The sequence below is a fragment of the Rosa rugosa genome, chromosome 5 (assembly GCF_958449725.1).
Source record: "Rosa rugosa chromosome 5, drRosRugo1.1, whole genome shotgun sequence".
NCBI lineage: Eukaryota > Viridiplantae > Streptophyta > Magnoliopsida > Rosales > Rosaceae > Rosa > Rosa rugosa.
In genome coordinates, this window is record NC_084824.1 from 48,247,975 (window position 1) to 48,260,666 (window position 12,692).

Below are 12,692 nucleotides of genomic sequence, written 5' to 3' on the forward strand. Positions count from 1 at the left end.
ATGACGAGGAACAAACAGAAAAAAACGAAATTGAAGTGATAGATTGGCAAAAACGACAACTGTACAACCTACTTGACAGCCTAACTAAAAGCAAACTAGAGAAGTACTGGAACAAGGCAGAACAAAGGTAATGTTTCATGTTACAGCTCACAAGATAGTGACTTAACTTGCCATGTAGCTGTCTGAGTCACTGGACAAGTCACTGTCCAGATCATGGCAATTGCCATGTAGCTGGCCTAGTCACTGTCCAGATCATGGCAATTGCCATGTAGCTGGCTAAGTCACTGATCAACTCACTGTCCAGATCATGGCAATTGCCATGTAGCTGACCAAGTCACTGTCCAGATCATTGGCAAGTGAAAAGTAACTGGCTAAGTCACAGGACTAACAACGTTCTATGTTATGCAGCGTATTATTCTGGGAGGGAAAAGAGCCTGGAAGCGAAATCACAAGGGCAGATGTCAAAATGTTCATAAGCGATCAATCAATAGCAAACAACTGGATTGATTGCTATGGGGAAATGTTGAAGGATGAACTGCAAAACGAAAGTTCACAAAGTTTGGGAAGATCTGCTTTTATGCATAGCATGTGTTGGGTAAGTATGACGAGCACTTTCTCATAAACATTGAATCCTTATCTCTCATTCTTTGTTTATTTATAACTCGTTCTATGTATTTCTTTCTTTCTTTTTTTAAATAGTATTCGACAATACATTTAACTGTGAGAAACCTCCATCAATACTTGTGTGAGCCGCTGTTCCAAAACATGGGAAAATGCAGCATGCTTTTCTTCCCAATTACCCATAATGAAGAATTTCACCACACGCTCTTGGTCTTTGACAAGGACATACTGCAATGGCTGCATTTTGATTCAATGAAACCAAGAAGAGCAGGAACAGGGGAGTGCTTTAAAAGTATAAAAAAATTGGTAAGAAACTTCTTACTGACCATGTAACTTACCATGTAACTATCACTCACTAATCTGTTAAAAACTACAGGTTGAAATGGTCGAGCTGTGGATGAGAGCAGTGAAAGATCAAGCAGATGATATGCTGCAGCAAGGCTGCCGAATGAAATTTGACAAGAGTCAAAGCACTCACACAAAATTAAAGATGGTTGAAAGTATTTTGAGCGATGACGAAATAAGAACAATAAGCTGGATAAAGGAAAATTATGATGGTGGAAGGATCCCTTTGAACCATGCCAGAATCTGCCCCCAACAAGACCAAGGATCGTAAGTCTATATTCAAAAATTTAAAATGATAACTTTACTGTTACTAATTTTGGTCAAAATCATTAACTTGAAATTTTTAATTGTCAACAGATTAGATTGCGGACCTTTTGTAATGTATTACATGGACAGAATGGCAAAAGAGGAGAAGCTGCCAAACAAAGTCACCAAAGCTCAGATGAGGAAGTTCAAAGCTCAAATATTCAAAAAATTTGCAGAACATAAGCAGAGCTGGAACTCAGCAAATTAAGAATTTTATAAATTTGTTTGTTTAGTTCAGAATTTCAGAAATTTGTTGTTTAGTTCAGACTATGACTTGTATGGATCTTTTTATTCAAGTTTAATGCATCTTCTGAATTCATAGGGCAAGTCACTGACTATGTAAATATGAAGGACGCATATAATTGAAAGTGTCATTGTTAAATTCACTACTGCCCATTATGTAACTGCTTAAGTCACTGGCCAAGTAAAAAGAAAACTGAATGTCAGTGGCCAAGTCACTAGGCAAGTTACTGTAAAACTCAAGTAACTGACCAAGTCACTGATAATGTAGCTGACCATGTAACTTACAATATATGTAACTGACCATGTAACTGAACATGTAACTAAGCATGTAGCTGAATATGTAACTGGACAAAAAACATTAAAACTATAAGTCACTAGAGAAGTCACAGCCAAAATGATATTCCTATTTCAGTTTGCAGCGTGCCGCTGCACCGCAACGGCAGCGTTCCGCTGCCAATTAATAAACCAAAGTTGTTGTAGCTACTTCATTTTTTAATTTTCATTAATATTTGCAGCGTGCCGCTGCACCGCAACGGCAGCGTTCCGCTGCCAATGACCAAATCTATATGCAGTAATCCAACTACAAGTCATAGAACAAGTCACCGACAAGATAACTAAAAACTAATGTCAATGGACAAGTCAATTAGTTTACAAATGGTTATGTCACTGTACATGTAACTATTAAAACCTGTAGACACAAAGAATACTGAAGGATTTATAAAAGAAGAAAGCAGAAAAACTGTCTCATAGTCAAAAAAAAAAATTCCAATGAGTAAGCACCTTACAAGCACTTCTTATCATTTATTGAAAAAAATGAAAAATCAAAACAAATATTCAAACTGTATTGGAGTCACTTGCTATGTCACTTGCCATGTCACTGTTAAAGGCATGTAGGCAGAATTGAACCTATATCGGAGCTGTACAACTCTTTCTGTTGTGACCATCACATTTTCCACACCTACCACACTTGATCACCCTGGATTTCTCGCTCCTTTTTCTGAACCTCTTCTTTCTAGGCCTTCCCGGTGGTCTTCTAGTCAAAGGCGGCTGCAAGATCACAGCATCTCTACCAAAATCATGCACTTGCTTCGAAATAGAGGGAAGAGGATTAATTGGGAAAGAATAAGTTTCTCGATATTTATCCACCTTGTACAGCTCATTGACATACAAATACGGGGAACAACCATGTTGTTGGATCACTACAAGTGCATGGGAACATGGGAAGCCATACAGCTGCCATTCTCCACACGAACAAAACCGAGTTTCCAAATTTACCATGCTATTGTACTTCTGGCAGTGAACTTCATACACATAGGTATCAGACCTGCTCACTCTCCAATGCCTTCCGACTTCCAAATTGTCCTTCAGCTTCTTTTCAATCACTGGGCACAACTCAGACAACCATTCATGAGCATCCTGCTTCCGAGCAGCAATTGAAGCCATGGACTTCACTCTAATGCCATCATTAATATCAAGAATAGGAAGACTCTTCAAAGGCAACACCCAATTATTGAAAGACTCAGCCAAGTTATTTGTCATTTCACCAAATCTTTCACCATTAAAGTAAGCCATACACCAGTTCTCCTTGGGAAGATCCTCCAGAAATTGAGCAACTATGTCACCGCCTGCACTCCTCAAGATTTCCATGTTGAACTCATACATCTCCGGTGTGCGAGAATAAGCACAACACATAAACAAGTAAGGAATCCGATCCTTGAGGTAAGATCCAGCTGGAAATTTGTCAGAAAGGTTAGACATCAGGTGTCTAAAACAAAACCCATGTGGATTATTAGGAAACACTCTAGGGAAAGCACTAACAAGCCCAACATGACGATCAGAAATGAATGTCACCCTCCTCATAGGGTGTTTTGCAAACTCTTCAGCCAAAACCTCAAGAAAAAATCTCCAATTACTCTCATTTTCAGAATCCACAATAGCATAAGCAACTGGATACAAGCCTGAACAGAAAAACAAAATAATGTCACTGCCATGTAACTGTTAATGTCACTGACCATGTCGCTGACATAACTGCAAATTACTTGACAATGACATGGCCAGAGACATGTCATTCAAATCACAGAACATTTAGGTCATTGGACATGTAACTGTCAATGAACATGTAAGTGACCATGTCAGTAGCTATATATGTAACTAACCATGTCACTTACATTACAAAAAAAAAAAACAAGACATGGCAGCAAATAGAAAACAAGAAAAATAAAAAACTACAAGTAATGAAGGAGATTCAACCTTGATTGGCATCCTTTGCCGATGCAGCAATAATCTGCCCCTTGTACTTGTTGGTGATGAATGTAGCATCAATGAAAAGAATAGGTCTACAAGATTGAAAACCCTTCATCCATGCACCATAGCTCACAAACATACGCTGAAACCTGTGTGTTTCTCGATGAAACTCAACCACTATCCTAGAGTCGGGGTTTGACTTCATAACAGACTCACTGAACCAAAGTAGCTGAGCATAAGACTCAGCTTCATCACCATGTAGGGCTGTTTTTGCCAACTCCGTACCATACCAAACTGTACGATAAGCAACATCCAAACCATAATCACTCTTGATCTCATCAGCTATATCAATTGGCTTTTTGTTTGGATTGGCACGAATCTTATCAAGCACAATAGACTTGACAACCTTGGATCCCATCATCTTACTCTTCTGCAAACGAATCACACCATGACAAGTGTGAACATTAACCAACCTTTTAATCATAAAGAAACCATTAGCCCTACATAAATAAGCCTTCACCAGCCAATTGCAGCCTTGAGAATGTTTCTTAGAACACTGAGCAATAACACGAACCTTGTCATTTCTAACAAACTCATATGAAAAGCCAATTTCTATAGCATACTTACGCAGCTTATCCCTAAACTCAACAACCCCACCCTCAAACTTTTGGCCTTAAGAATGAATATAACTCTCCCAACCTTTCGTCATATAACTCTTCGGTGCCTCTGCCCTATAACACCCCAAATAATCATTCTCCTCAAGCATGGTACTAGAATCCTCACACACTGTGTTACTCACCACACTTTCACTAATAGAAGGCAAATCAGTCACAAACACTTCAACAAAATCAGAATTGTAACGAACCAAATTCCTAAAAATCATTCTCATATCAACTTCACTCTCTAGAAAACATGAAGTAGAATCCGGAGGAATAATGTACCTCAACATGAAATTGCCTTGAATCAAATCCGGAAAAAGAGAGCATATGGAATTGCATAGGTCAACAAACGACCAATTATGCAACAATGGAACTGTCGCTGCTTCACCAGAATAAATAAACTTGACAACATAGCTAGTATCCATAACAACTGCACAAGAATAAAACAAATCACTATCCATGTCACTACTAAGGAAATCAACAGAATCAACACAAACAAGTCACTGCCAAAGTAACTGTTAATGCCTGAACAGAAGAACAACATCATACTCGCAAAATAAATGATAATTCCTGAACAAAACAGCAGTATTAAAAATGTAACTGGCCATGTCACTGATAAAAAAATCACAGTATAGAACAAATATAGTACAGCAATAGCACAAAACATCATCAACAATTCAACATAGCACTGAGTCCGACGAAGGAGAAGAAAACAGTAATCCAAAACGAACAATTCAACAATTTAACACAAACAACAAAAATACACTGCAAAATCCAAAACGAACAAATTCACAGAGAGATGGCTTACCGATCAAATCAGAGAAAACCAGAGAGAGGAAGAAATAGAGAGACTGTAACTAAGCACTGAGTCAACGAAGAAGAAGAACACAATAACGTGATCAAGACGAACACCGACGAAGCCAGAGATCCAGAAAAAGAGAAAAGAGCTGAGGAAGCTCCAAAACCACTTTCAGATCGTCGCAGAGGCACAAAGAGAAATCGGAAGCTTCCGACGGAGAGGGCGGCGAAGAAAGAATCTCGGAAAGAGATCTCCGATCAAATCGAATCGGAAGCTTTCTGATCAAAGGAGAGAGAAAATTTGAGCTCCCCGATTTTGAAATGGAAGGTTATAAAAGTTTATTACCTTAGGGGCAGAATCGGAATGATAAAAATTAAAAACTGACCTTTTTTAACATGACCTCATTATTCATAAGGACTAAACTAATATTAATAACAATTTACAATGGACCTTCTTATCAAGTGGAAAACTAGGTGACCTTATTATCATTTCACTCTCTAAAGTGACCTTTTCCATCATTTCCCTTTCTTTTTATTTTTCAATTTTTCTCTTTTGTTTTTATTTTAGGATTTGTTTTCGTAAATGCCTTCCTCTATGCTTACTTGTTTCATTGCATGCTTTTAATTAATTACATTAAGGACAATGCAATATTTAAGTGTTTTGGAGCTTCCAGGATACACCGAAATTTACAATTTGGCAAGTATGCTACCAAGAAGCTCTTAGAACTTGAACCTGATAAAGCTTCAAATTATGTACTCTTATCGAACATGCATGCTGAGGCAGGCAGATGGGATGAGGTTGAGAGAGTCGGGGTGTTAATGAAGGAAAGTGATACGGACAAGCAACCCGGCTGCAGTTGGATTGAAGTCAGGAATCAGGTGCATGCTTTTCTCTTTGATGATCCAGTGCAACCCAGAACAGCAGAGATATGCAGTGTATTGAAGTCTCTAGCCACAGAGATGACAAACACAAGTTCCTTCATAGCATCTTATGACTGATGAATCGTTTACTATCTAAGGGTACTATAAATGGTACTGCTTTTATCTTTGATGATCCAGTGCAAAGTATTCATTTGATTACTGAGAAATCGTCTGAACAAAATAATGAAATGCATGTTCAGTATGTTGATTTAGCTTTTGTTTTCATAATTTGATAGCAACCCCAGCATATATTATTCTATGAAACTGGGATTTTTAGAATAAAATTGCGTTGTGAATCTGTCTTTGGTTAATCTGATAAGCTTCTAAAATGCAAGGAAATGGCTTCTTGAAGCTTTGATTTGTCTGTTTATGGGTTACTATGAAATTGTATCGAATCTGTTTCTTTGATTGGAACAGTTGCAATGTAATAAATGAAATGTGTTCTCTGTGTTTTGATGTGATTTTGATTTTGGTTTGATATGGTTTAGGACCCGGAGGATCCACTGGAAACAAGTTCAGGATGTCACTGGGTCTGCCAGTGGCAACCACAGTGAACTGTGCTGACAATACAGGAGCTAAGAACCTGTACATCATCCAAGTCAAGGGAATCAAGGGTCGTCTGAATCAGTTGCCATCTGCTTGTGTTGGTGACATGGTCATGGCCACTGTGAAGAAGGGTAAGCCTGATCTGATGAAGAAGGTCCTGCCAGCTGTCATTTTGGGGCAGCGCAAGCCATGGCACTGAAAGGAGTGTGTCTTCATGTACTTCGAAGGTCAGTATCTTTTATTCAGTTAGGTTGCAAATTCTTGATTATATTGTCCTTTTTTAGTGCTTTGGTTTGCTCCTCTTGTTAGGTTTGCAATTACTTGATTATATTTGTATGTAGAAAGTTTCTGTACAAGTTAACTCCTCTTGTTGGGTTGATTTGCTCAGTCTGTGACATAGATGCTTACAGTAATGTATGGATAATCTTTCATTACACTTGATTGTTCATCCCTAATTTTGCTACTGTTCATTTGCAGATAATGCTGCTGATATTGTTAATCCGAAGGCAGAAATGAAAGGTACAGGTCATAATTTAACTTGCATATCCTATCTTTCTTTCTACATTATGTATAAAAATCTCGAGTTTTTACTTGACTAGATTAGTCACGTTATCTTATTGGTTGCTCGTTGCTGTTTGTTTGTTTAGGATCTGCAATTACTGGTCCTATTGGGAAGGAGTGTGCTGATCTGTGGCCTAGGATTGCTACTGCTGCTAATGCTATCGTTTCAGTGATACCATCTTCCGGCCATCTCTCTGCAGAAGACAGATCTTGGTGTTGTCCTTCTTTTGTTTGATAATAGACATCCCCCAAATTTGACAGTTTTGTTTAAGGGGTCTTATATTTGTGTACATTTGAAAAGATGTTTTGCTCTGGATAATCCATGGTTAGTTTTCTACTCCAAATTGAGATTTCATTTTTAATTTTCTGGCATGGTTGGTTCATATGAATTGGCATTTATACTTAGTAGTGTTTAAGTGCATAGTGTTTTCTCCATAATTAATCAAAACTCCCTAATCTGTTGTAATGAATGATTATTGATAATGAGCATTAACCATTCTTGTCTTTTCTACCTAATGATTGAAAACTAGTTGTAATGAATGGTATGACAGACTATCGATGAAAGAAAATAATAACATTAGATGAGCAAAAATAAAAAGGGAATGAAGGCATTTGCCAACCTGACCACCATGTGATTGTTAGAACAAGTCAAGGTATTATGACAAACTTGTTCCACCACCCCGTGTGACCTCACTTTCTTGGTTCAATTTCCATATGCAAAGCGCTACATAAACCCACTCTATCTTCCTCTATTTGTATCTTTGGGCATCAATCCATTATTATTGCCAAAATAGGCGGAAATCTATGCCTCTTCTTCTGTTGTTTGAGTTTCTTTGTTACTCTAACGGTAGCAGAGTCAGAGTGGAACATTTTGAATCAGAGAACCAGGAATGGGATGAAGATCAGCTTGAAGAATTACTGTGAGAGCTGGAGGATGAATGTTGAGCTGCACAACATTAGAGAGTTCCAAGTGGTGCCTGAAGAGTGCATAGGATACGTTGGAAAATATGTTACTTCGACTCAGTACAAGGTGGACTCAGAAAGGGCTATTGAGGAGTCCATTGTGTATCTAAGCACTAGCTGTAATTTGAAGAATGATGGTAAAGATGCATGGATTTTGACATTGATGATACACTTCTCTCTACTGTGCCTTACTACAAGGGACATCATTTCGGGTAAGCCACCATATAAGTTTCATCCAAAACAGACAGATCAGATGATGCAGATTCTTGTAATTACATTATTGTTGGTGAATTGAATTATTGATACACATATAATATCAGATTGTTTGATAAGAGTATGTTTCAGGCTTAAGGCTGCTGATTTAGTATACATTTTTCTTTTTATTGGGTACTAGGGGTGAGAAGTTGAACCTGACTGCTTTGGAGGAGTGGATGAGCCATGGCAAGGCACCTGCTTTGGATCACTCACTCAAACTCTTCAATGAGATCAAAGCCAGAGGGCTGCAGATCATTCTGGTTTCTTCAAGGAGAGAGCACCTTAGATCAGCCACAATAAACAACCTTCTCCATGTTGGCTTCTATGGATGGACAAGTCTCATTTTAAGGTCAGTTCTTCTTTGACTCGATCACATAATATATAGAGAGGTCAAATCTTGTGCTTGATTTGCTTTTGGGTACAGGGATCCTGAGGATGAAGTGAAGGGGGTGCAAGATTTCAAAGCTGATGTGAGAAAACAATTGATGGGTGGTGGATACAGAGTTTGGGGCATATTGGGAGACCAATATAGCAGCATTGAGGGACTTCCAAGAGCCAAAAGGACATTCAAACTTCCCAACCCATTGTACTATGTTTCTTGAAGAATCTTCCAGGATTAATTATATCTTCCTCTGTTTTAATGTTCATCCGATTCAATTTCCTTGAAGTGAAAAGTAAATTTTCATTTATCCTACTGCCATTGTTCGAATATGCATGCAAAATCATAAAGTAGAGTCTTCTATTTCTATGAAACATGAAACTGATGGTCATCAGCCTTATGTGCTGAAGGATCATCCCTCGATTTATTACAGCTCTTAACATCTCAAAGCAGAAAAATATATACATAAATTCTAGTACAAAGTATTCTTCAGCCCATCTTAGCTTCAGCACTTGCATTCATCTTGGCACAATACTCGAATAAGCTTCCATCAAAGCAGCGTCTCACAGCTTCTTTAGATAGAAAACCCTCCTCATCCCTTGCAAGAACATACAGAAGTCCCCATTCCAGCTTACTTCCAATCCTGTAAAATTTAAACTCCCACATCGTAACGGTGAAGAACCAAAACTTAAATGGTATGGAGAAATGTAAAATAAATAAAAATATAAAAAAAGACTAAAATAACTACCATCCAAAGAAGTCGTATGAAACTCTGTTTCCCTCAGTCATGTCCCAAAGCTCTGCTAGAGTGAACTTGTCAGGAACTGTACGAGCATACTTGCTAAACATGAGCTCAATGTTTGCTGGTGAAAACCTGGAAAGTAATTTCTGTTGTGTCAAAATAATATTGTTGCTGTTGGAGACACAGCAATAGTATAGATTGTTCTACTATTCCCTTCGAAAATTTTGAAGCAATATCGTCTCCCCAAATAGATGGCATGTTAGGGAACTGGTGTCAATATATGAAAATCAAACAACAATTAAATGTGTTGATCAATCAATGGTCTGGCAACATAGGTGGACCGATATTAAAAGAAGTGTAGTTGCTTACCTTCCTTCTGTGTCGTATGTTCCAGTATCACTACCATGCTTTGCCCTGTGAATGTTTAGAATGTATATGGGCAAGAATGGAGAAGGAAACCACCCCTGTAAAAAGTACCAGGTTCAGAGAGATCATGCGCGCAATACAATATAATTAGTCACACGCAATACACTTGTGTCAAATTTATATGCACGCGCGTTCATCATTCTTTGAAAACTCCAATAAGCATTCAATATTTTGAAATTACTTACAAAACAGGGTAGCATAGAACATTTAAAATTACTCAGGGAGATTAAGCAGCTTAGGGTTTCTAAGATGTCTCAATATGTACAGTATTAGTGATTACAATGTGGTGTGTGAACAGATTGAACCAGAAGAACAAACAAGCATATTAAGGTTGCAAGATGTCTCGATGGCTATTACTATTAGCTAGTTGCAGAGTGTTAAATTGGAATTACTCACAGGAAGAGTAGCATAACTCAGTGCTGCATTGATGACAACTGCCGCGATGAGAGATACAATTGAGTTGAAACCGATAGCTCGAAATCCTGGCCATTAATTAAAAGGCAAAATACATTATATATATGATAAAAAAAAAATAAAAAAAACATAAACTGACTACATTTATTGGTGCTTTTGGAGGTTGAACAAGAGATAAGGACATGATGCAGATAATTACCAACAAAAGTTTCCCAAGGGTAGACGATTCCATTTTCGTCCTGGTCAAAAAATGCCACATGCTGCTGAAGAACACTCAGGTTGCGATGGTGATGTCCAGGTGTTCCCATGGGATGGTTTGTGTCTGGAGCAGTCAGGGCTCTGGGAAGATCTGATGGGTGTACCGAAGAAGAAAGAAATGAATTAGTATAGTGAAGGTGGATGAAGAAATTTTCTGAAATCATGTTCCCAATAGCATATTTGTTAAATGTCAGGATCCGGAACAATTTTCAGTAATATGAGCATTTTGACACTAGAATTTTTAGTTTAACACAGCAAAATTGCGACAAATTAGAGTAATAATCTCGGCTAGCTCTCGCATATATAGATGATGAACTAGGTGAAAATTGAGAAGAGAAAAGAAGAAAAAAGAACTTACCTGAACATAAGAAAAGGAAACAAGTTGTGTCAATGGAGTGAGTAACTAGATCTAGGTAAAAAGAAAGAAATTGTCTTGATTTTGAACTAGACAACCAGCATGAATTTTTTATTTGTTCGTAATTAAGCCTTTCAAGATTTCTGTCGTACTAACAAGCCAAATCAACCAGCTAGGCTTTTTCTCAATGCTATTTGAATCATGCATGTTGTTTGTAAACAAATTGAACCAGAAGAACAATCAAGCTTATTACAAAGCTGGAAAGCTAGCTAGAAAGAGCAATTGTATTTGCTAATTAACAAACTCACATGGCTTTGGAAGTGTGGTTTCCAAGTCCCCCCTGACTCTCCTCTCATAAGTGACTGGTGCATATTTTGCTGCTGTTGCCAGTGCGTCATTCTCAATCAAATGAGCTGCCATCTATGATGATCGATCTTTTCCTCCTTTTTCCGACGAGTCTTTCTTCTTCCTCTCTATATTTGCATATGATCGATGTTTTTTGGGTTGCTTGGTTTATATAGAGCGGTGGGGGTTGGAGAGAGAGCGGAAAACTGGCGTGGCAAGCAATGCAAACGTACACCACCTGATTTTGGAGGCCAGTTGTGGCTTCTGCAAGAATTGCATGCAACTCTTGCCTCACAGCATCCCTACACTTGGCTATACCTAGCTAGCTCAGCATCTCCTTCTGTTGCATTAATTAATGTGTGAAAATCTTTACAGATTTTAATCATTTTCCTTACTTGAAAAGTTGAAAGATAATATAAAATAGATTAAAGCCATATTATACAGATTTTGCAGATGCACCTGAATGACGTGATAGATTCTTTTTTCTTTCTTTCCCACTGATAGTTATAGGGAATCTGTTGGAGTTGGAGAAAAAAAAATAGGGAATCTATTGGAGCAAACGAGGCTAATTTTTCCCTAAAGTAGAGAAAAATCAAAATATGGAGAAACTGTTGGAGTTGCTCTTAACGTGAATTAAAGCGAAAAATAGAAAATAGCAGTTAATAACGACTATTTTTCCATGCATAATTAAAAACCTAATCCTTTCATATATATGGTCATTATGGTGTATGTCTCGCCCTAGCTAGAGTGATACTTCATGCGTAACAATCTTAACAATTGCATAGTTTTCATGACAAAAGTGAGTAAGTACAGCTACGTAATAAGACGAGACATAGAAATTCTCCAGGGATCCAATTATGCCGTAAACTGTACATATGTTTGAGTTAATTTTATGACCCTATGCTACTACAGATTTGGCAAACCAAGTATTATCAAGTATAACTATATAACCAACCACTGCAAGTGGCCTAGTGGTTCTTGCCTAGTTGGGTGTGCTTCCCAACCTAAGTTCGAACCCCGAAGCTGTCAAAGTGGCCAGACACTGTGCTGCAATGCATAGTTGGAGCATTTCACATGCGCTGAAGGGGTTTATCTTGGGCCTAGGAAGCCTTTGGGTTCCCATTGACAAAGTCAAAAAAAAAGTATAACTATATAACCATGTCCTAATTCTTATCCCAGAAAAAGAAGAAGGAACAACCATACTTAAATTTAGATCTCATTTAAGGCTCCCTATCATTATCCTAATTATCCTATTACAAATGAACTTGTCATGCTTGACACGAGAAAAGTGAATTTCTCACACATAATATT

At 37.9% G+C, this 12,692-nt stretch overlaps 3 protein-coding genes and 2 pseudogenes across 3 annotated transcripts; 3 read left to right on the forward strand and 2 right to left on the reverse strand.

Annotated features, from left to right (window-relative positions):
* The first annotated feature begins 391 nt into the window (after positions 1–391).
* LOC133711788 (uncharacterized) lies at positions 392–2,552 on the forward strand. Its single transcript, XM_062137877.1, has 5 exons — positions 392–595; positions 700–927; positions 998–1,233; positions 1,324–1,402; positions 2,532–2,552. The coding sequence occupies exons 1-5, from the start codon at positions 398–400 to the stop codon at positions 2,550–2,552; spliced, it is 762 nt and encodes a 253-aa protein (XP_061993861.1). The 5' UTR covers positions 392–397.
* Positions 2,553–4,425, reverse strand: LOC133711789 (uncharacterized). The gene is made up of 3 exons (XM_062137878.1): positions 3,766–4,425; positions 2,669–3,473; positions 2,553–2,562 (listed from the first exon to the last, which is right to left on the reverse strand). The coding sequence occupies exons 1-3, from the start codon at positions 4,241–4,243 to the stop codon at positions 2,553–2,555; spliced, it is 1,293 nt and encodes a 430-aa protein (XP_061993862.1). The 5' UTR covers positions 4,244–4,425.
* A 2,199-nt stretch (positions 4,426–6,624) lies between these two features.
* Positions 6,625–7,479, forward strand: LOC133711790 (large ribosomal subunit protein uL14x/uL14z/uL14y-like; annotated as a pseudogene).
* A 300-nt stretch (positions 7,480–7,779) lies between these two features.
* On the forward strand, positions 7,780–9,064 carry LOC133711791 (acid phosphatase 1-like; annotated as a pseudogene).
* Positions 9,065–9,329: 265 nt separating this feature from the next.
* LOC133710664 (peroxygenase 2-like) lies at positions 9,330–11,702 on the reverse strand. The gene is made up of 6 exons (XM_062136799.1): positions 11,345–11,702; positions 10,623–10,772; positions 10,406–10,491; positions 9,953–10,047; positions 9,590–9,715; positions 9,330–9,484 (listed from the first exon to the last, which is right to left on the reverse strand). The coding sequence occupies exons 1-6, from the start codon at positions 11,454–11,456 to the stop codon at positions 9,331–9,333; spliced, it is 723 nt and encodes a 240-aa protein (XP_061992783.1). The 5' UTR covers positions 11,457–11,702; the 3' UTR covers position 9,330.
* Positions 11,703–12,692: the final 990 nt, after the last annotated feature.

Excerpts from the sequence above, each read along its gene's own strand:
- LOC133711788 (XM_062137877.1), top strand. The coding sequence starts at position 398 with ATGTTATGCAGCGTATTATTCTGGGAGGGAAAAGAGCCTGGAAGCGAA. Across the intron at positions 596-699 it reads TTATGCATAGCATGTGTTGG|TATTCGACAATACATTTAAC; the intron begins GTAAGTATGACG and ends TTTTTTAAATAG. Across the intron at positions 928-997 it reads TTAAAAGTATAAAAAAATTG|GTTGAAATGGTCGAGCTGTG; the intron begins GTAAGAAACTTC and ends TAAAAACTACAG.
- LOC133711789 (XM_062137878.1), bottom strand. The coding sequence starts at position 4,243 with ATGATTAAAAGGTTGGTTAATGTTCACACTTGTCATGGTGTGATTCGT. Across the intron at positions 3,474-3,765 it reads GGCAAAGGATGCCAATCAAG|GCTTGTATCCAGTTGCTTAT; the intron begins GTTGAATCTCCT and ends TTTTCTGTTCAG.
- LOC133710664 (XM_062136799.1), bottom strand. The coding sequence starts at position 11,456 with ATGGCAGCTCATTTGATTGAGAATGACGCACTGGCAACAGCAGCAAAA. Across the intron at positions 9,716-9,952 it reads ACATACGACACAGAAGGAAG|GTTTTCACCAGCAAACATTG; the intron begins GTAAGCAACTAC and ends ATTACTTTCCAG. Across the intron at positions 9,485-9,589 it reads TCATACGACTTCTTTGGATG|GATTGGAAGTAAGCTGGAAT; the intron begins GTAGTTATTTTA and ends TAAATTTTACAG.